The 20,331-nt window shown below is 53.2% G+C and overlaps 1 protein-coding gene across 12 annotated transcripts in view; it reads right to left on the bottom strand.

The window, feature by feature from the left end:
* The window catches only part of GAS8 (growth arrest specific 8), a 28,868-nt gene that overhangs the window by 6,473 nt on the left and 2,064 nt on the right, over positions 1 to 20,331 (bottom strand). For 3 of the 12 annotated variants that reach the window (XR_004032040.1, XR_004032039.1, XM_030821192.1), the window contains exons 1-10: positions 19,736 to 19,982; positions 19,218 to 19,529; positions 16,002 to 16,088; positions 12,311 to 12,508; positions 9,254 to 9,460; positions 6,210 to 6,264; positions 5,304 to 5,509; positions 4,548 to 4,715; positions 4,098 to 4,184; positions 1,488 to 1,697 (exon numbers count right to left, since the gene is read on the bottom strand). Coding sequence is in view for 10 of the 12 variants with exons in the window: in XM_030821192.1 (XP_030677052.1) it covers positions 1,488 to 1,697; positions 4,098 to 4,184; positions 4,548 to 4,715; positions 5,304 to 5,509; positions 6,210 to 6,264; positions 9,254 to 9,460; positions 12,311 to 12,508; positions 16,002 to 16,088; positions 19,218 to 19,220 (1,221 nt within the window). In the remaining 2 variants the exon portion in view is untranslated. Of the gene's footprint in view, positions 1 to 1,487; positions 1,698 to 4,097; positions 4,185 to 4,547; positions 4,716 to 5,303; positions 5,510 to 6,209; positions 6,265 to 9,253; positions 9,461 to 12,310; positions 12,632 to 14,136; positions 14,574 to 16,001; positions 16,089 to 19,217; positions 19,606 to 19,735; positions 19,983 to 20,331 lie in introns of those variants that run through there. The other 9 variants (XM_003280641.4, XM_030821159.1, XM_030821144.1 and 6 more) reach the window with 8 other exon arrangements.

The following is a 20,331-nucleotide window of genomic DNA, read 5'->3' as shown; positions in this document are numbered from 1 at the left end:
CACTCCAGCCTGGGCAACAGAGCAACACTTAAGTCTTGAAAACAAACAAACAAAAATGCCATCTGTGATAGTTCTCAGGATGAAAGATGCTTCCACAGACAGGAAGGAAGCCTCAAGCCTGTGTCCCAGGCATCTGTTTCACTCAAGGACGAGTCCAGCACAAGCAGCAGAGACAGACGGGTACCCTGCGGCCCCAAAGGCTGCATCTCTGCAGCACCCCAGCCTCCCTCTGCTGGGGCTCTTGGTGGAGGCTTCAAGACCAGCTGTTTCAAGCTCAGGGGCAGCAGCTGGGCCAGGGGCACGTGTCATCCAACTCAGAGGGCCCCGAGGAAGCCACAGGCCTGGCAGCTGCAGACTGCCTCAGCTGGCCAGGATTCCAGTGTCAAAGACCCTTTGCCCTGTGTCCTGTTGCTTCTGTGACTTTCCCCAACCAGGTCTAGGGAACAGAGGCAAGGCCCAGGTCCAGAAGCTGGACACAGGTAAGAGATCACCTGTGAGACAGTCGCAGGCTCCAGCCTCCTCCTGATCCTCCAGCTGATGCTGTCTCTCCCTGTGAGGGACCCAGGCCTCATGTGCTTTATTTACTGCCCTCGCCCACACCCGGGACACCAAGCAGAGCAGCACCATAAATAACTGAGACACAGAATGAGGGAATATTCTGGGCTCTCCTTAGCCTTCATGTCCCCAGTAACTGCAAAGGTGGGGTCAGGGTCCCCAGGCTCCCACGGCCCTGCACTTACCCCGTCTGTAACTGTCCAGGTCCTAAACCAGCCCATCTCAGGGCCTCCCGGTGCCATCTCTGTCCCAGGATGCGGGTGGTGCCCTGGGCTGAGAGCTCAGGAAGTACAACCACCCTCCAGGCCTGTGTCTGGGTCTGTTATCACCAACAGAGGAGCCCAGGCCCACAGAGATCCCAAGAGTGGCTTTTCCACCCACAAGGCCATTCTCAGGCTGCACTCAGATGACTAGAGCCTTCCATGCTCAGATGAGCCAAGCCTGAGAAATGGAGTGGGCAGAGGCTCAGAGGTTAGGAGGCACCATGAGGTCACACAGGGGCAAGGGAAGATCCAAGAGAGACTTGAGCAGAACTGATGAGAAGAGGCCGCCGGCGCAGACGGTGAAGAAGGGGCCGCCGGCGCAGACGGTGAAGAAGGGGCCGCCGGCGCAGACGGTGAAGAAGGGGCCGCCGGCGCAGACGGTGAAGAAGGGGCCGCCGGCGCAGACGGTGAAGAAGGGGCCGCCGGCGCAGACGGTGAAGAAGGGGCCGCCGGCGCAGACGGTGAAGAGGCCGCCGGCGCAGATGGTGAGAGGCATCCACGCCTAAGGCAGCCCCGCTCTGTTCTCAGGCCACAGGAAACCCACGAATGCCCCTCCCCAGTGGTTAACCGAGGGGTCTCTGTGCCCATCCGAGGAGCAGCACAGAACTGAAGACTGTTGCCACAGGGATGAGGCCGCCCACTGGGACCAGGAGCCTGTCTAGGGCCTACCTCAAGCTTGCGGGACACCAGCGTCAGGGCTGCAGGGTCCAGGTTAGAGGCAGCCAGGACCTCGTTGAACTGCACCTCCTTCTTCTCCACAGCAGCGCTCAGAGCCTGCAGCTTGCGTTCTAGCACCAGGTTCTTGAAGCCTGTCTTCTGCTGCACCTCCTGGATGGCTGCAGTGAACTTCCGGTAGAGCTCGTCCCGCTCCTGCTGCACCTGTAGGGACAGCGCTGGGGGTGGGCGATGAGGCCCCTCACCTGGGGACATCTCGCTGGGAAGACGCTGCCTCCCACCTCTGCACCTGCCTGGAACACGCTGCTTCCCAACAGTGCCCACTCCCACGCACGGGGGTCAGTGTGTTGTGCCTGCGCCCTGGCCCTCTGTCGAGCCGACCACGCAGCGGAAGGCAGGAGGAAAACATCAGCATAAGCCCTCCTCTCAGGACGGTGTCTCTGGAAGCCATGAGTGTCCTGAAGGGCTGGAGCAGCCCCATCCTGAAATCTGCTTCGCCGGTGGCCGAGGCCGGTCTTGCCCGAGTGAGGGCTGTGGGCTCAGGTGAGATGTGAGATCCACGGCATCCAGCAGGCAGCTTGCAGGTGGGGCCCCTTGGAGGACGTGCTCCCTTGGTCAGCCCCAGATCCTGGCATCATCACGTGTGCTGTCCGCCCCACAGATGGCGGGTCTGGAGCACGGCCTTGGAGCCAGCTGCCTGCCGGCCAGTAAAACCATTCTTTTTTACCTCCTAATTCTTCTACTTATTAATTGTACATTCTAAAAAAAGCTAGACTTTGTTGAAGACTATAAAAAAGGGAACACTCTGAGCAGCGTGCGGTGGCTCACGCCTGTAATCCCAGCACTTTGGGAGGGTGAGGTGGGTGGATCGCCTGAGGTCAGGAGTTTGAGACCAGCCTGGCCAACACGGAGAAACCCCGTCTCTATCTAAAACACCAAACATTAGCTGGGCGTGGTGGCGGGCGCCTGTAATCCCAGCTACTCGGGAGGCTGAGGCAGGAGAATCACTTGAACCCGGGAGGTGGAGGTTGCAGTGAGCCAAGATCGTGCCATTATACTCCAGCCTGAGCAACAAGAGCGAAACTCCATGTCAAAAATAAACACAAATAAGTGCCTTGGTCTCTAAATTTTGCTGACAAATTCGAGCTCTCGGTTCTCTAGGAAGAGACAGTGACTTTGACACTGTCGGGAACCACATTCAAATGGAGGAAAATATGGCAGAGAACAAGGCTCCAACCCAGGCACGTCTCTGCTCTCCTCTTCCCAACAATGTCCACCTGAAAACCCACAGGGAGAAGGAAGGCCTCTAACACAGCAGTCCTCAGGATCTCACTGGCTACCTTGCAGGCACCCTTCCCTTAGGTGCCAAGAGTTGGCACAGCCTAGCAATGCACGTCGTGCAGGACCTGAGGTGTCTCTGAAGGTGGGTCTAGATCTGACAGACAGATGGGATGTTTACGAGGCGCAAATCCCACTACAACCGTTTGTGTTCATACATTTCAATTAGGTTAGAGAACAAAACAGCACACATAACTGCAGCTCAAGATAAGATGCTCTGGCCACGCACACCACAGACAAAGCCTTGAGTGCCCCATGGTGCAAGGATTGGTCCTTGGCCAGAACTGTGAAACTGAACAGAGGCAAGGAGTGTCTTTGCGGGACAGAGACAGGGCCAAGCATCCCTACCACTCACTGCGAATCTTGGAAATGCCCACGAAATGAGATGTTTTCCACCCAGTCATTGCTGCAAAGGTTTAAACCTGTCAGATCTGGTGCAGGTGAGGATGGAAACGGCCCCTCTGCCCCCTGGCAGGTGTGTGACTCAGAGCAGCCCTCTGGACAGACGATCAGAATCCTAAACACAGACCCCTCAGACTCAACAATCCCACTGCTAGGAAGTGGCTTTCCTAAGAAGCAATCTCACACAAGTGCACAAAGACAAATTCAAAAGCATTGAGGCAGCAATGCTTCTAACAGCAGAGGACTAGAAACACAGGGGAGTCAGCTAAATGATCAAACATTCATGAAATGCGGCGCCAAGTGGCTGTGAAAAGGATGAAACCGCTTCCTATGTGCAGCCTGATACACTGTGAGATTAAAAAGCAAGTTGTGCTTATGGCCTGATCCCGTGTTCGTAACACACAAAGTCACATCCACACTAGAACATGCAGGAAACCTGGAAGGGAGCTCATAAAACTCGCCAGTGTGAGGACCAGCGCTGAGCAGCCAGAGACTCATTTTCACTTACACTTAAGAGCCTCCCTCATGTGCTTTGAGAGGTCAGCTCTTAAGGGGACAAAAGTCATGTGTGATCCACTCCCCATGAGACCCCAGGCCTTCTGCAGGATATGCATGCAGAATAGGCCACAGGTTTTTGCCTCTCAGAAGGTGCAGAATGAGTTACAGGGAACAGGGCCTCCAGCTTCAGAACCCAGAAACCTGGCCAAGGCATCTGAAGCTGGTCCAGGGGCCACGAGAAGAGCCCTGTCCCTGGCTAGCAGGGTGCCATCCCCGCTGCAAGGCCAGCCTGGTGCCCGCTCACCTTGGTGAACCGCTGCTCTAACACCCACCCCCCTCTGCAGGGCCAGCCTGGTGCCCGCTCACCTTGGTGAACCGTTGCTCTAACACTTCATGCTCCCACTGCAGGTCTTTCAGCTCTTTCTCCGTGACTTTCAAACGGGCTTTTGTGCACTGGAGGAAAAACAGGGAGTAGGGGACAGCAAGTATTCAAGATTCACAGTCATCCAAGTAACATGGGCTCCTGGGAGATGGCAAGGCCAAAAATAATCGCCAGAAAGACCTGGTTCCAGGACACAAGCAGCTGAGTCCCACCAAGGCAGGTCGGTAGCACGCGCTGGAAGATGAGGGCCTTGTCTCCAAAACACCCCCAGACTTTACTTTCCCCAGGAGAACAAAGGCAGAGAAAGGAGAAATGCAGGCCTCCCTCATCTCCCTTCCTGCGCTAAGGGCCAAGCCCCTCCCTGTGACGCTCCTCCCTCCTTAGCCTAGGCAAGCTCGTGCCAAGGAGGGAGAGGAATCCAGCGGGAAACTCACAAGCAGGGTCTGCTTGTCCCTCTCGTAGTTTGCGAGCTGCTTCTGCATCTCGCTCATCTCCTCCCGAGCCTTCTGGAGAGGGTCTGCCAGGCGCTTGTTCTGCGCAGACACCTCTGCCATCTCCCTCTCCAGGTGCTCCTCCTTCTTCCGCATGTCCTCCATCTGCTCCTGCAGGCACAAGCACAGGCCCGGCAGGGGCTCAGCAGGCAGAAGCAAAGGGGCTGTGGCCTGCATGGAGAGAGCTGGGTGCTCTCCTGCCCGTCACCGCTCCTGCCAGCCTCAGGCACGCTGGCACCTAGACCTGCTCTATGTATAAACAGTATTTCTGCAGCTTCAACTGATTCTGAGTTTTCTGGGAATGCAGCTTCCATGCAGACTGAGGGACAACACTTTGTTCAAGATTCCAGAAAATCCTGTCACTGCCAGCATGCAGTGACGATGACACTTATCCACTCCAGCCACATCACGGCCCTCACTGCAGTTCCATCTGAGCTTTTACAAACCAGAAAACACTTTATTACTTCCCCCTCTGCACTATGGTGAGGGCAATATCCTGACTGCTTTTAACAATAGGTAGAGATAGGTTACATTATTTAGGAATTTCAGTTAAGGATACGAGAGGGACATTGTCAAATAATCTTACAAAAAGTATTGGGCGTGTTGGGTGGAGAGCTGGGGTCTGGATCCCCAGGACTCTGCAGCCCGCATTCTAGGACAGGCAGAGCGTGTCTCCCCAGCCCACGCCAGGCGCAGCACCTTGAGGGAGTTGACGAGGGCCAGGTTGTTGAGGGTGATGTCGTTGTAGTAGTTCTTCATGTTGGTGAAGGCCTCCTCGTGGCGCTGCATCAGCGTGTTGATCTGGCCATTCTTCCTCTCCTCCACTTCGTGGAGCTCAGTCTTTCTCCGCAAGTCGAGCTCGTCCCTCAGCATCTTCATCTTCTTATCATACTTGGCCTCAATTTCTGAAAGGCAGCAGCAAACAGCAGCTTAGCAGAGGAAGACGTGGTGCCCCTACGGCTACAGAACGTGGAGCCTGGAAACAGGGCCCAAAACGCCCATTGGTCAGAACAGCTTTGCAAGCAAGCTGTGCAGGAGAAGAACCAAGGGGTTTAGACGGAGCGCTTTCTGCTGATGCTCATACTCAGCGCACACACCACTGTCAGCCTGCCTTTGCCACCGACTGGCATTGCTAATCGCTTCCTGCACTGGGGGTGCCAACAGCTGAATGTCGGCTGACCCCAGTGAGCAGTAACCAAGGCCTGTGTGGCCATCCAGCCACAGACTATCAGCCTTTATTAGTAAAACAGACAGACTTCTGAAATTGGAGCCTTCTCAGACCAGGAGCCATGGAGAAGACTATTTTAAGAATGCTGCCCATGGCACTGAATAGCTACCACCTGCTGATGACTACTGATTTTAGCTAGGAGTGGGAACGTGTGTGGTAAGCACAGCCTCCCAAACTCACATGCAAATAGGTTGTTCTGGGATTCTGAGTGGGTCCACTGGCCTTGGAAACTTCCACATTCTTTCTCTTGCATGCCTGGGCTGTTTTAATCTAGTTTTTGTTCCCTGAGTTAACAGCATCTGGAAGTGAATTCCTCTCTGATGGGGCGGGGGGTGTCTCTAGCAGCGTCGTACACAATGAGCACATGGGAAACTGACCTCGAACTTGCCTCTCAAAATCATTCCGCATCCTGGTGATCTCCTCGGTGTGTTTCTGCACAGGTGAAAAGAGGCCATTACTAGACAGCCGCACACAGAGGGAAGCCCGCTCCCTTGGTCACCTCCACATCTCCTAACTCACCTCCCTCAACTAAAGTCACCTCTAAGCTTGAGAGAGAACATGAACAGACATCGTGAGCACTGAACCCAGCTTGGTTCCATTGCCAAACCATCCCACAGCCTGAAGAGCAGCAGCCACGTCCACACAGAGCTGTGGGATCTTTCCAGGTGCCGAGTGTAGCTTCCAACCTGCTGCACTTTGCCTAAAGCAGCATTTTAAGTATTCATGCCTGTCATCCCGGCACTTTGGAGGCCAAGGCAGGAGGATCACTTGAGGTCAAGAGTTCAAGGGCAGCCTAAGCAACATAGCAAGATCTTCTACAGAAAATTTAAAGATTGCCGGGCACGGTGGCTCACGCCTGTAATCCCAGCACTTTGGGAGGCGGAAGTGGGCAGACCACCTAAGGTCAGGAGTTTAAGACCAGCCTGATCAACATGGAGAAATCCCGTTTCTACTAAAAATACAAAACTAGCCGGGCATGGTGGCACATGCCTGTAATCCCAGCTAGTCGAGAGGCTGAGGCAGGAGAATCGCTTGAACCCGGGAGGTGGAGGTTGTGGTGTTGTGTGTGTTGTGTGAGATTGTGCCACTGCACTCCAGCCTGGGCAACAACAGCAAAACTCCATCTCAAAAAAAAAGATTAGGCGGGTGTGGTGGCTCATATCTATACTTCCAGCTACTTGGGAGGCTAAGGCAGAAGGATCACTTGAGACTAGGAGTTCGAGGCTGGAGTGAGCTATGATTGTACCATTGCACTGCAGCCTGGGAGAGTGAGACCTCATCTCTAAAAATAAATAAACATATATTTTTAATAAACAATTATTATATATTATATTTAAATAAACATTATATATTTAAAATTTGCATAAAAAATTGAATGTTTTTTTTTTTTGAGACAGAGTCTTTCTCTGTCCCCCAGGCTGGAGTGCACTGGCGCGATCTCTTGCAGTGGCTCACTGCAAGCTCCGCCTCCCGGGTTCACGCCATTCTCCCGCCTCAGCCTCCCGAGTAGCTGGGACTACAGGCACCTGCCACCATGCCTGGCTAATTTTTTGTATTTTTAGTAGAGACGGGGTTTCACCGTGTTAGCCAGGATGGTCTCGATCTCCTGACCTCATAATCTGCCCGCCTCGGCCTCCCAAAGTGCTGGGATTACAGGCGTGAGCCACCGCGCCCGGCCAAAAATTAAATTATTTTTAAAGCAATAATTTTTCTTTTTTTTTTTGAGACAGACTCTCGCTCTGTTGCCCAGGCTGGAGTGCAGTGGCACAATCTCGGCTCACCACAACCTCCGTCTCCCAGGTTCAAGTGATTATTCTGCCTCAGCGTCCCAAGTAGCTGGGATTACAGGTGCGCGGCACCATGCCCGGCTAATTTTTGTATTTTTAGTAGAGACGGGGTTTCACCACGTTGGTCAGGCTCGTCTCAAACTCCTGACCTCGTGATACGCCCTCCTCGGCCTCCCGAAGTGCTGGGGTTACAGGCGTGAGCCACCGCACCCAGCCTAAAGCCGTATTTTTACCCAACAGGAAACTCTGATTATGTAACAATACCATATCCAGGACCTGGGTTAAGACCAGGTAATTCTGCAGGGTTCAAGACTTCAGCACTCTCATGCTTTGCTGCAAAGTCAGCAACGTCACCAAGTTTCTTCCAGATTCAGTGGAGGCTGGACTGCTTCCAGGCATGAGGCAAATGTGTTCAGAAATTCTTCTCAACCCAGCAGCCAGGAAGAACCTTAGTCAGACACATCTCTCCTCTGCCCAAGTTCTCAGAGGGCAACAGACTCCCCCAGGGTCAAAGTCCCAGTCCTCACCACAGCTTTTGGGGCGGACAAGCTCTGACCCCTCTCCAGTCCTCATCACGGCTTTCGAGACGGACGAGCTCTGACCCTCTCTCACAGTCTCCTCGTCGTCACTCTGGGCTTTCCCACTGGCCCATCCTGTCTCCTAGCTGGTCACCTACTTGTACAAAACCGCAGCCCACCTCTCCCCACTTCGATCCTTCTGTGGCACTCTTCCCCACTAGACACTCTGTTGTATCTGAGACATTTATTTTGTCTTCCAACTCACCTGTTGTCTCTCCTTTCTAGACCAACAGCCCCAGTCGGGCAGGCGTTTTGTCAGAGATCAGATCAGGACCTAGCAGCTAACGGACACTCAGCAAATGATCTCTTTCCTTTTGGTTTTGTCTCACTCTGTCACCTAGGCTGGAGTGCAGTGGCACAGTCCTAGCTCACCACAGCCTTGACTTCCTGAGCTCAAGGGATCCTCCCACCTCAGCCTCCCAAGTAGCTGAAACTATCGGCATGTGCCACCACACCAGTTAATGTTTTTTTTTTTTTAATTTTTTAGACATGGGGTCCAACTATTTCACCCAAGCTAGTCTCAAACTATTGGACTCAACCAATTCTCCCACCTAACCCTCCCAAGTGCTGGGATTATGGGTGTGAGCCACTGAACCAGGTGCACAGATGAATTTTAATGGTGCCCTGGAAACCCCCAGCCTCAAAAGTAAAAATCAGACCAGCTTGTGTGACAAACTGTCACAGTGCCCCGGAGTCAACACACTGGATATTTTAATGGTTGGTTTGCATTCTACTAAATGCATACGACGCTATTCCCTACGAAAGGTCTCTGGGTGTCAGGTGTCAGCAGCACATGAAAGATCCTAAGCTGGATATTTTTCTTCGGTGACGTCAATTTTTTGCTCAGGTCTGAGACAGAATTGTGTACTTGGTCCCAAAATGGAGTTTGTTTAGATGCATACTTTAGAAAAAAAAATTCAACAAATTGCCAAAATGTAGAAGGTCTTATGCAAAAATAGGAATTCCCAGTTGCTGTTGAATAAACAGGAGTTCAAGCAGCACCAGCCTTGCCATCCCAACAACCTGTCAGCCTCCACATGCCCCCGCCACACCTACCAGCCGCAGGTTCTTCACCACCACCTCACTGGCCAGCTCCTGCTCCTTGAGCTCCACCTTCAATGCCCGCATGTCCTTGCGCAGCACACCCTCCTGTGTGCGGTGCTCTTTCTGTGCCAGCTTCATGACTACGGTGCCCTCAGCCTTCATCTCCGTCAGGTTGTTCTGGTGCTCATATAGCAGGTGCTTCACTTTCTGCTTGTACACCTGAAGGGCAATGGGAGTACCATCTGCTCACCTGCACCACACCTGTACCACACCTCCTCACCTGTCCATACCTGTACACACCTGGTCACCTGTACCACACCTGTACCACACCCCCTCACCTGTCCGTACCTGTACATACCTGGTCACCTGTACCACACCCCCTCACCTGTCCGTACCTGTACACACCTGGTCACCTGTACCACACCCCCTCACCTGTCCATACCTGTACACACCTGGTCACCTGTACCACACCTCCTCACTTCTCTGTACCTGTACACACCTGGTCATCCACACCACACCTGTACCACACCTTCTCACCTGTCTGTACCTGGACACACCTGCTCACTTGCACCACACCTGTACCACACCTTCTCACCTGTCCGTACCTGTACACACCTGTCACCGTACACACCTGTACCACACCTGTACCACACCTTCTCACTTGTCCGTACCTGTAACACCTGGTCACCTCTACCACACCTTCTCACTTGTCCGTACCTGTACACACCTGGTCACCTGTACCACACTTCTCACCTGTCTGTACCTGGACACACCTGCTCACTTGCACCACACCTGTACCACACCTTCTCACTTGTCCGTACCTGTAAACACCTGGTCACCTCTACCACACCTTCTCACTTGTCTGTACCTGTACACACCTGGTCATCCACACCACACCTGTACCACACCTTCTCACCTGTCTGTACCTGGACACACCTGCTCACTTGCACCACACCTGTACCACACCTTCTCACTTGTCCGTACCTGTACACACCTGGTCACCTGTACCACACCTTCTCACCTGTCTGTACCTGGACACACCTGGTCATCCACACCACACCTGTACCACACCTGTACCACACCTTCTCACCTGTCCATACCTGTACACACCTGGTCACCTGTACCACACCTTCTCACCTGTCTGTACCTGGACACACCTGCTCACTTGCACCACACCTGTACCACACCTTCTCACCTGTCCATACCTGTACACACCTGGTCACCTGTACAACACCTGTACCACACCTGTACCACACCTTCTCACCTGTCCGTACCTGTACACACCTGGTCACCTGCACCACACCTGTACCACACCCCTTCACCTGTCCGTACCTGTACACACCTGGTCACCTGCACCACACCTGTACCACACCTCCTCACCTATCCGTACCTGTACACACCTGGTCACCTGTACCACACCTCCTCACCTATCCGTACCTGTACACACCTGGTCACCTGTACCACACCTCCTCACCTATCCGTACCTGTACACACCTGGTCACCTGTACACACCTGTACCACACCTGTACCACACCCTCTCACCTGTCCGTACCTGTACACACCTGGTCACCTGCACCACACCTGTACCACACCTGTACCACACCCTCTCACCTGTCCGTACCTGTACACACCTGGTCACCTGCACCACACCTGTACCACACCTCCTCACCTATCCGTACCTGTACACACCTGGTCACCTGTACCACACCTCCTCACCTGTACATACCTGTAGACACCTGGTTACTTGCACCTACCTGCTCACCTGCACACACCTCCTCATCTGCACATACCTGCCTCACGTGCTCACCTCCCTACGCCTCACCTACACATACCTCCTCACCTGCCCACGCCTCCTCATCTGCACACACCTGCTCACTTGCATCCACCTGCTCACTTGCATGCCTCACCAGTACACAGCTACACATGTGTGTTCACCTATGCAAACCTGTACACTTGAGGCACAGAGCAGGACACCAAGGCTGGGAGGTGAGGGGCACCCCCAGCTCATGGGGTATTAAGTGGCAGAGCTGAGTTGCAAACAGGCCAGTCTGCCCCCAGAGCCCATACTCCTTCCATGTTGTGGAAGCAGCATTTTAAATCCTCAGGACCTGCAGGGTCTCTCCCTCTGGCTTTTATAAAAAACATAAGGCTGTGACTCCCAAAGCCAAGAACAGAAAATGTCCCACCCGCACCCTCACTGGGCCCAGCTCCTCTGAGGCTGTGTGGTGACCAGGTGAGCACGTGCAGGCTGCACCCGCACCCTCACTGGGTCCACTCCTCTGAGGCTGTGTGGTGACCAGGTGAGCACGTGCAGGCTGCACCCGCACCCTCACTGGGTCCACTCCTCTGTGGCTGTGTGGTGACCAGGTGAGCACGTGCAGGCTGCACCCGCACCCTCACTGGGCCCAGCTCCTCTGTGGCTGTGTGGTGACCAGGTGAGCACGTGCAGCCAGCACCCACAACCTCACTGGGTCCACTCCTCTGAGGCTGTGTGGTGACCAGGTGAGCACGTGCAGGCTGCACCCGCACCCTCACTGGGTCCACTCCTCTGAGGCTGTGTGGTGACCAGGTGAGCACGTGCAGGCTGCACCCGCACCCTCACTGGGTCCACTCCTCTGAGGCTGTGTGGTGACCAGGTGAGCACGTGCAGGCTGCACCCGCACCCTCACTGGGTCCACTCCTCTGTGGCTGTGTGGTGACCAGGTGAGCACGTGCAGCCAGCACCCGCACCCTCACTGGGTCCACTCCTCTGTGGCTGTGTGGTGACCAGGTGAGCACGTGCAGGCTGCACCCGCACCCTCACTGGGCCCAGCTCCTCTGTGGCTGTGTGGTGACCAGGTGAGCACGTGCAGGCTGCACCCGCACCCTCACTGGGTCCACTCCTCTGTGGCTGTGTGGTGACCAGGTGAGCACGTGCAGGCTGCACCCGCACCCTCACTGGGCCCAGCTCCTCTGAGGCTGTGTGGTGACCAGGTGAGCACGTGCAGGCTGCACCCGCACCCTCACTGGGTCCACTCCTCTGTGGCTGTGTGGTGACCAGGTGAGCACGTGCAGGCTGGCCCCACTCACCTTGATCTCCACCTGGTGCCTCTCCTCAGCTTCTTCCATCTCCCGGTCTTTGTTCCGCAGCTCAGCCTTCTTCTCCTCCAGCTGCCTCCGTGTGATCTCCCAGAAGGTGTGGATCTTGTCCCGCTCCAGCTGGAAGTAGTTTCGTTCCTCCCGCTCGCGGTCCAGCTCCTCCCGGATGCGGCTGACATGCTCCTCCACCTGGCCAGGTGCAGTGGGTCAGATGAGGCACTGAGCAGGGGCCCATGCACGGCAAAGGGGCGTGTGGCCGGAGAAAGGCAAGGAAGAAAGAGGGAGGACTCAACTTCACCTAAAAACAAACAGCTGAATGTAAAAAGTTAAAATATAAGGCTAGGAAGCTCCAGAGACAGAATACATTCAGCAAGTGGCAGAATTCTCTTCAATTTGGCCAATAATCATAAAATAACTATATCCTTTCATCCATTCCTGAGAATTTATGCCTAAAAAATTTCTCAAAAGAAATATAAGGGCATCTTGCTCAAAGATATTACCCACACCATTATTACAACAGCAAAAATATCAAAAAGGAAATAATCTAAGGCCAGTTTAAACAGGGAAATAAGCGAAGTGCGGTGGCTCCCGCCTGCAACCCCAGCACTCTGGGAGGCCGAGGTGGAAGGATCCCTCGCGCCCAGGAGTTGAAGACCAGCTTGGGCAACACAGCAAGATCCCATCTCTGCAAACAGTTTTTCTTATTAACCAGGCATGATGGCACCTACAGTCTCAGCCACTGGGAAAGCGGAGGTGGGAGGGTCACTCAAGCTCAGGAGGTTGCAATGCGGTTAGTTATGATCATGCCACCACACTCCAGCCTGGGTGACAGAGTGAGATTCTGTCTCAAAAAATACACAGCCAGGCATGGTGGCTCCCACCACTTTGGGAGGCCAAAGTGGGAGGATCTTTTGAGCCGCAGAGTTGACCAGCCGACGCAACATGGCAAAACCCTGTCTCTACAAAAAAAAAAAGAAAAAAGAAAAAAATTAGCCAGGAGTGGTGGCACATGCCTGTAGTCCCAGCTACTCAGAAGACTGAGGGAGGGGGATTGCTTGGACCTGGGAGGTCGAGGCTGCCGTGAGCCGTGATCACACCACTGCACTCCACCTGGGTGACAGAGCAGGACCCTGTCTCTAAACAATAAATAAATAAAGATGGAAATGGTTGAAAAATTAGAGTATATCAACTAGGAGAAATATCACATTAACCCAAAAAAAAAATATGCAAATGATTTAGCAGCATTTAAACAAATTCATATAATAATGCTAAGTGAAAAAAAAATTCACCTTTAAAGATATAATGGTAAGCAAAAAATATACAAAACCAGTAGACTCCTAACCCTCAAGAGGGTTCAACTGCGAATCTGCAAATAGGTTAAAAAAAAATGTAGGACAGGCTTCCAGCTTTCTTGGGAGCTCATTTCCCTTAAGAATCAGTTACTGCCAGGCACGGTGGGTCACGCCTGTAATCCCAGCACTTTGGGAGGCAGAGACAGGCAGATTGTGAGGTCAGGAGATCGAGACCATCCTGGCTAACACGCTGAAACCCTGTCTCTACTAAAAATACAAACAAATTAGCCGGGTGTGCTGGCGGGCGCCTGTAGTCCCAGCTACTGCGCAGGCTGAGACAGCAGAATGGCGTGAACCCGGGAGGCGGAGCTTGCAGGGAGCCGAGGTCGCGCCCCCGCACTCCAGCCTGGGCGACAGCGAGACTCCGTCAGAATCAGTCATTTTCGGGCACAGCCCCAGGCCACTTATTGTAAACTTTTTTCTTTCTCAACACCACATTCCCCACAGGGAAAACACATTTCTCACCTCCAAAGACAACAAGACGACGACCAATCAAGAAGGAGCAGCAGGAGGGGTTCCGAGCTGAGGACGCCAGGCGGACGTGAGGGAGACACAGCACCCCGAGTCCAACCAGTGTCTCACAGCACAGCGACAAATGCCTTCACGTCACAGACCTTTAGTGGCTCCTGGGCAGAGCCTGAACCAGGGTTCCTGACTGGTCTGTTTGGCCCACATGGTGTTGAGATTTTGCCATCACTCAATATTCAGATTTCTTATAAATATCCAGATTTCCAGCTTCTCTTGGAAAATCAGAACAAAACAGCCCTGAAGTCCTAAGCCCACAGGGCACTCCCCGGTGAACTGACGAAACTGTCCTGTGCTGCAGGGCGGAGTCTCCAGGTCAGCCCCATCCCTCCCCACCTGCCTGGACCCTGCAGAAGCCCCCTGCAGAAGCCTCCTGCGTCTGTGGCTCAACGTGCGATGAGCAGTGCGTGGCCACTGCCCCACAAGACCTGTCTCCACAGCAATGGGAAGCAAACAGGGAGACGGGCAGCAGCTCACGTGCTGGGACAACGCAATGCTCGATCCATTCTCCACCCAGCAGCTCCAGACATCTTTCCGGAACACAAACCTGACCTCATCACCTCTCTGCTTAGCCACTGGCTTAAACTGCCAACGGTTTGCCTGCATGTAAAATAAAGCCATTCTTTACCATTGTTCAAGGACCTCTGCCTAGCTCCAACTTCAGGTCATGTGGCTCTTTCAGTCTCCTTCCTATTGATTTTTTATCTTACAATTATCAAAAGAAGGTAACATTTACTAACAATAACACAGAGTTGACACAGCCCTCATGTCCCATGTCAGGTGCCCACAGGCAGCCGTCCATCAGGGTAGAGGGCAGAGGGTGCATCACGCTTGCCACACGCTGCCGTCTCCAGGAGCCTTTTAGGTAAAATTGTAATTATGTAATTATGTTCTGTAGCCCTTAACTACATCCAAATGAAGAAGGGACTTAAACTAACTCCTACAAAGAAACTATAAAAACATCACCTCCTCCCCAAAATAAGCAACAAGAAAAAGGCAGCCCTGATGCTGTTACTCCTTATTGGGACTTTTATCAAAAACAATGAATGACTGGCCAGGCGCGGTGGCTCACGCCTGTAATCCCAGCACTTTGGGAGGCCAAGGCGGGCGGATCACGAGGTCAGGAGATCGAGACCACCCTGGCTAACACAGTGAAACCCCGTCTCTACTAAAAATACAAAAAAAAAAATTAGCCGGGCGAGGTGGCGGGTGCCTATAGTCCCAGCTACTCAGGAGGCTGAGGCAGGAGAACGGTGTGAACCCGGGAGGCGGAGCTTGCAGTGAGCCGACATCGCATCATGCCACTGCACTCCAGCCTGGGCAACAGAGTGGGACTCCGTCTCAAAAAAAAAAAAAAAGAATGATTAATCAGATGCAGATGTGATTTGAAGTAAATCATCCTTCTTTTAAAAACTTCCTTTCTGAGATAATGATAAAGGAGAATGCTACATGTGTTCTATGATAAGTCTATACACATCAGGTGCAAAAAAAGGGTAAGATTGAAAGAGAATACACGAAATTAAAAACAGCTTTTAGATCAGAAAAACATGTCCTTCCACATTCCTACCGCCCTATTACAAAGCTCTTTAACAGGCTGCATTGCCTTTCTGAAAAGACATGGTGCAGGCGAAAGCTTTGCCGCTGATGGGAATTACGAGCTACGGGGGGGCGTGTTCTGGACAGAACAGAGGATTCAAAAGGCGAGATGGACACACAGCGCAGCCACGTGAGAGGTTCATGCAGGCACCCTGCGTGATGCCCGCCCACGCCCACCCAGGGACTGGGCCACAGCCCGCTCTGCTCACCTGCTCCTTGCTCATGTCCTCTGGAGCGAGCCCATCGACAATCAGGGTGCCTTTGGCTTTGCCTTTCTTCCCTTTCTTTTTGGGCGCCTTTGGTGGAGATAATGGGGCAAGTAAGAGAGACTCTAACAGCTTCTCCTTCTTGGCTGGCTCTGATTTGCTCCCAAGGACATTTGGCAGAGAAGGTTCTGGAACCTCTCTCCCTTCTGCTCACCTGGAGCACATCATTGCCCTGAGTGTTCCCACCCTTAACCACACACACATCCTGTTGTTGCATTTGGAGATGCACAAAGGAGAAACCTTCCTTTCGAGAAGGAGAACATTCCTTCTAGAAAAGAGAGGAGCCGGGCGCGGTGGCTCATGCCTGTAATCCCAGCACTTCGGGAGGCCGAGGTGGGCGGATCACGAGGTCAGGAGATCAAGACCATTCTGGCTAACATGGGGAAACCCCGTCTCTACTAAAAATACAAAAAAAAATTAGCCGGGCATGGTGGCGGGCGCCTGTAGTCCCAGCTACTTGGGAGGCTGAGGCAGGAGAATCGCTTGAACCCAGGAGGCAGAGGCTGCAGTGAGCCGAGATCACACCACTGCACTCCAGCCTGGGCAACAAAGCAAGACTCCATCTCAAAAAGAAAATTGTACCTTAAAAAAAAAAAAAGAAAAGTAAAGAGAGGGAACCCACTCCAAACCCACTCATTCCCCGGTATACGGTGACCAGGCGCAGTGGCTCACACGTGTCATCCCAGCACTTTGGGAGGCTGAGGCGGGTGGATCACTTGAGGTCAGGATTTCAAGACCAGCCTGGCGAGCGTGGTGAAACCCCATCTCTACTAAAAATACAAAAAAATTAGCCAGCCGTGGTGGTGGGCACCTGTAGTCCCAGCTACTTGGGAGGCTGAGGCACGAGAATCACTTGAACCTGGGTGGTGGAGGTTGCAGTGAGCCAAGATCGTGCCACTGTACTCCAGCCTGGGTGACAGAGTAAGACACTGCCTCAAAAAAAAAAGAGAGAGAGAGAAAATATTATGTGGAAATTTTAGAAAACACTGATGAGAAGAAAACAGAAATATCACCCATATTCCTTGGTCCAAGTTTCCAACAGACCAAGGCCCACATTCCCACAACCTAATGGAAACAGCAGTAGTTTGGTTGTGCTTAGTGTTTGCTGTTGTGTTTTTTTGTTTTTGTTTTTGAGATGGAGTCTTGCTCTGTCACCCAGGCTGGAGTGCAGTGGTGCAATCCTGGCTCACTGCAACTGGAACAGGAATTAAAAGAAATTTAAAAGTGTGAAAGCGGAAACTCAGTTGTATGTAAGAGAACCCAGCTCCCCCTGAGAAAGAGAAAGAGCTGGAGCCCTTTAAAAATTAACTGCCTATTTTTCTGTGGCTAGTGAGCCTTGTCTCTCCTCCCTTCCCAGGCATTGTGAAGGCCCTGATTCTCTAGCTGTGCGGCTCTAAGGTCACTTGGCAGATAAACTCAAGTCGCAAAACATGTTTTTCCTTAAAAAGGAAGAAATGATGTAATGCATGTTTCAACTGAACAACTGCCTTTGTTTCTCACGTCTGTAGCATGCTTCCCCCTGCACAGATCTCCCTCCACCCCCAAGAAAAGCTTAAAAGGTAACTTAACTCTTTGTTCAGGGCTCAGTCCTTTGGATGTTAATCTGACTGGGCTGGTGCACCTAAATAATTAATAAAGATCCTGCTGAACCCCACCGGTCTCTCTGATTCCTTAAAAATCCCCCTACACAACCTCTACCTTCCAGGTTCAAGCAATTCTCCTGCCTCAGCCTCCCAAGTAGCTGGGATTACAGGCACCCGCCACCATGCCTGGCTAATTTTTTCCGTATTTTTAGTAGAGACGGGGTTTCACCATGTTGGCCAGGCTGGTCTCCAACTCCTGACCTCAAGTGATCCACCCACCTTGGACTCCTAAAGTGCTGGGTTTACAGGCGTCAGCCACCACGCCCTGCTTTTTTTTTTATTTTATTATTTTTTTTAAGAGACGTGTTGCCAGGCTGGAGTGCGGTGGTGCGATCTCGGCTCACTGCAACCTCGGCCTCCCGAGTAGCTGGAACTACAGGCACACGCCACCACGCCCAGCTAATTTTTGCATTTTTAGCAGACAGAGTTTCGCCATGTTGGCTAGGATGGTCTGCATATCTTGACCTCATGATCCGCCTGCCTCGGCCTCCCAAAGTGATGGGATCACAGGCGTGAGCCACCGCGCCCAGACTCCTGGCCTAGTTTGGTAGTTTCTTTCGCAGTCGGTTTTCAGAAGACCCTTCCTGGGTCAGAAAACCCATCTACTTAAATCTTAATTCGTAATGTACTGCTCTTTCTAATCCCTCCACTCCAAGAAGGAGACCTCATCACAAAGCCCTATAGGCCGTGGAGGAAGGTTCAGCATCACTTAGCATTTGGGACCTTCACAGCCAGCTGCAGACCTGGTGGGGTTCCCAGAGCTTTCGCCCCACCACCAGCTGAAACCCACCCTGCCACGCCTGCCCAGAAATTTGAGTTACTGACAATTCCTGTATCACAAAGGGAGAGCCCTTTACATGAGAAAGACAGAGACGGAGCTGATGAGGCCAAGAGCTCCGCCTTCCTCTTCTCGGTCTGGGCCTGACTCCTGCCAGGCTTTCCAAGGAACAGTGGTTCCTGTATCCCAAGGTTGTGCCCTGGGCACTCCAAGGGCACTGGACCTGTCCAGGCCTCCTTGGTGTACAGGGATCTCTAGCCACTCTGGTGTGCCCCAGGCTCTCCATCCGGGAGACCAAAGGTCTTAGGGTAATTCTTGCCTCCGGCTCTATTCCATGGGGACCCTGGTGCGCTGCAAAGCCTCGTGAGGTGAAACCCTAGGTCCCAGGGATCCAACAGACCGAGTCTCCCATTCCAGGATGGGAGTCCCCTTGACGCGTGTTCACTCTTCTGAGGACCGTGCGCCGCCGACCCCGGGCCCTGGGCGTTCTATGACCACTCCTGGGAGCACAGGGCTCTGGAGAGCCCAGGTCTCAGCTCCGAGTGCGGGCTGGCCCCGGGGCCAGGAGCATCCTGAGTTTGCCCCACGGAGACCCTCACAAGAGCACCGGGCTCTCAATTCCAGCAACCCAGAGCTCCGGGCCTCCCATTCCCAGGGTCTCTGTGTACGGAGGCCTCCCTGCCCCGAGGTCTCCAAGCCCCTGCCGAGGACCTGAGCCCCGCTCCCGCCCCTGCTCACCATGACGCCAGCGGACAGGCCCCGCCGCGACTCCGGGACCAATGCGCCCGCCCCCCGGAAGCCACGCCGTTTCCCGGCAACCGCTGGGCGATACCGCGATAAGTCACAAGATCCTCGCGAGACTCCACCGGGCAGCAGCCCTGCCAAGGCGGGAGCGCGTCCCTGGAGACGGGCGTCCGGAAGGAACCTGGTTGTGAAAGTTGGGAAGATGTCGCCGGCAGCCCAGAAGCCTTTCGCTGCAGGACATGTTTTGCTTATTGCTGGAACCTAAGCTCCATGAGGGGAGAACCGTTCCCTTCTATCCTTCAGCGCCTAGAACAGCACACAGCACGTGCTCAGTACAGATGTCCTGATGAAGGGCCACTGAATGAATGATCAATCGGCCACCCAAGGCTCTGAAACATTACCCAAATGAGATTCAAATCTGGGCAAAGACGCGATCCTCTGGGCCTCACTCACCCCACCCGCCCACCTTGGAGGGGCCCTCCCAGCTGCTGCTCTGGTGGGTTTACACACACCTAAAAAACGCAGAAATCGGAAAGAAAAATATGTTCCAGTTTAGTTCCAAATGCTTGAAATCAGGAAGTATCCCTTTCACAAAAACAAACTGCTCTTCCTGAAGAGGCCTCCTCCCCAGTCCTCAGGGATGAAAAGAAACCAGAGGCTTCCCGACAGGCCCTGCAGAAAACAGACAGTTGCCACTTTCCTTTTCTAACTAATCTCTTGTTCTGAAAACTGCTAGCCGTTTTACAATTTCTAAAATGAATCTGCCATCCCTGAAACCACCCTGTTACCTACAGGGTTTGTCATAAACAGGTGCTTTTTTTTTTTTTTTTTTGGAGACAGGGTCTCCTTGTGTCACCTAGGCTGTGATCACAACTCACTGCAGCCTCGACCTCCTGGGCTCAAGCAATCCTCCCACCTCAGCCTCCTGAGAAGCTGGGACTACAGGTGTGAGACACCATACCCAGCTTTTTTTACAAAAGTTTTTTATAGAGACGGGGTCTTGCTTTATTGCCCAGAGTGGTCTCAAACTCCTGGCCTCAAGTGATCCTCCTGCCTCGGCCTCCCAGAGTGCTGGGAGCACAACGTGAGCCCCACGCTCAGCGCTAAG

This window comes from Nomascus leucogenys, chromosome 2 (assembly GCF_006542625.1).
Source record: "Nomascus leucogenys isolate Asia chromosome 2, Asia_NLE_v1, whole genome shotgun sequence".
NCBI classification, from domain to species: Eukaryota; Metazoa; Chordata; class Mammalia; order Primates; family Hylobatidae; genus Nomascus; species Nomascus leucogenys.
Note: the sequence above shows the minus strand (reverse complement) of the source record. Positions and strands in the feature narration are given on the sequence as shown.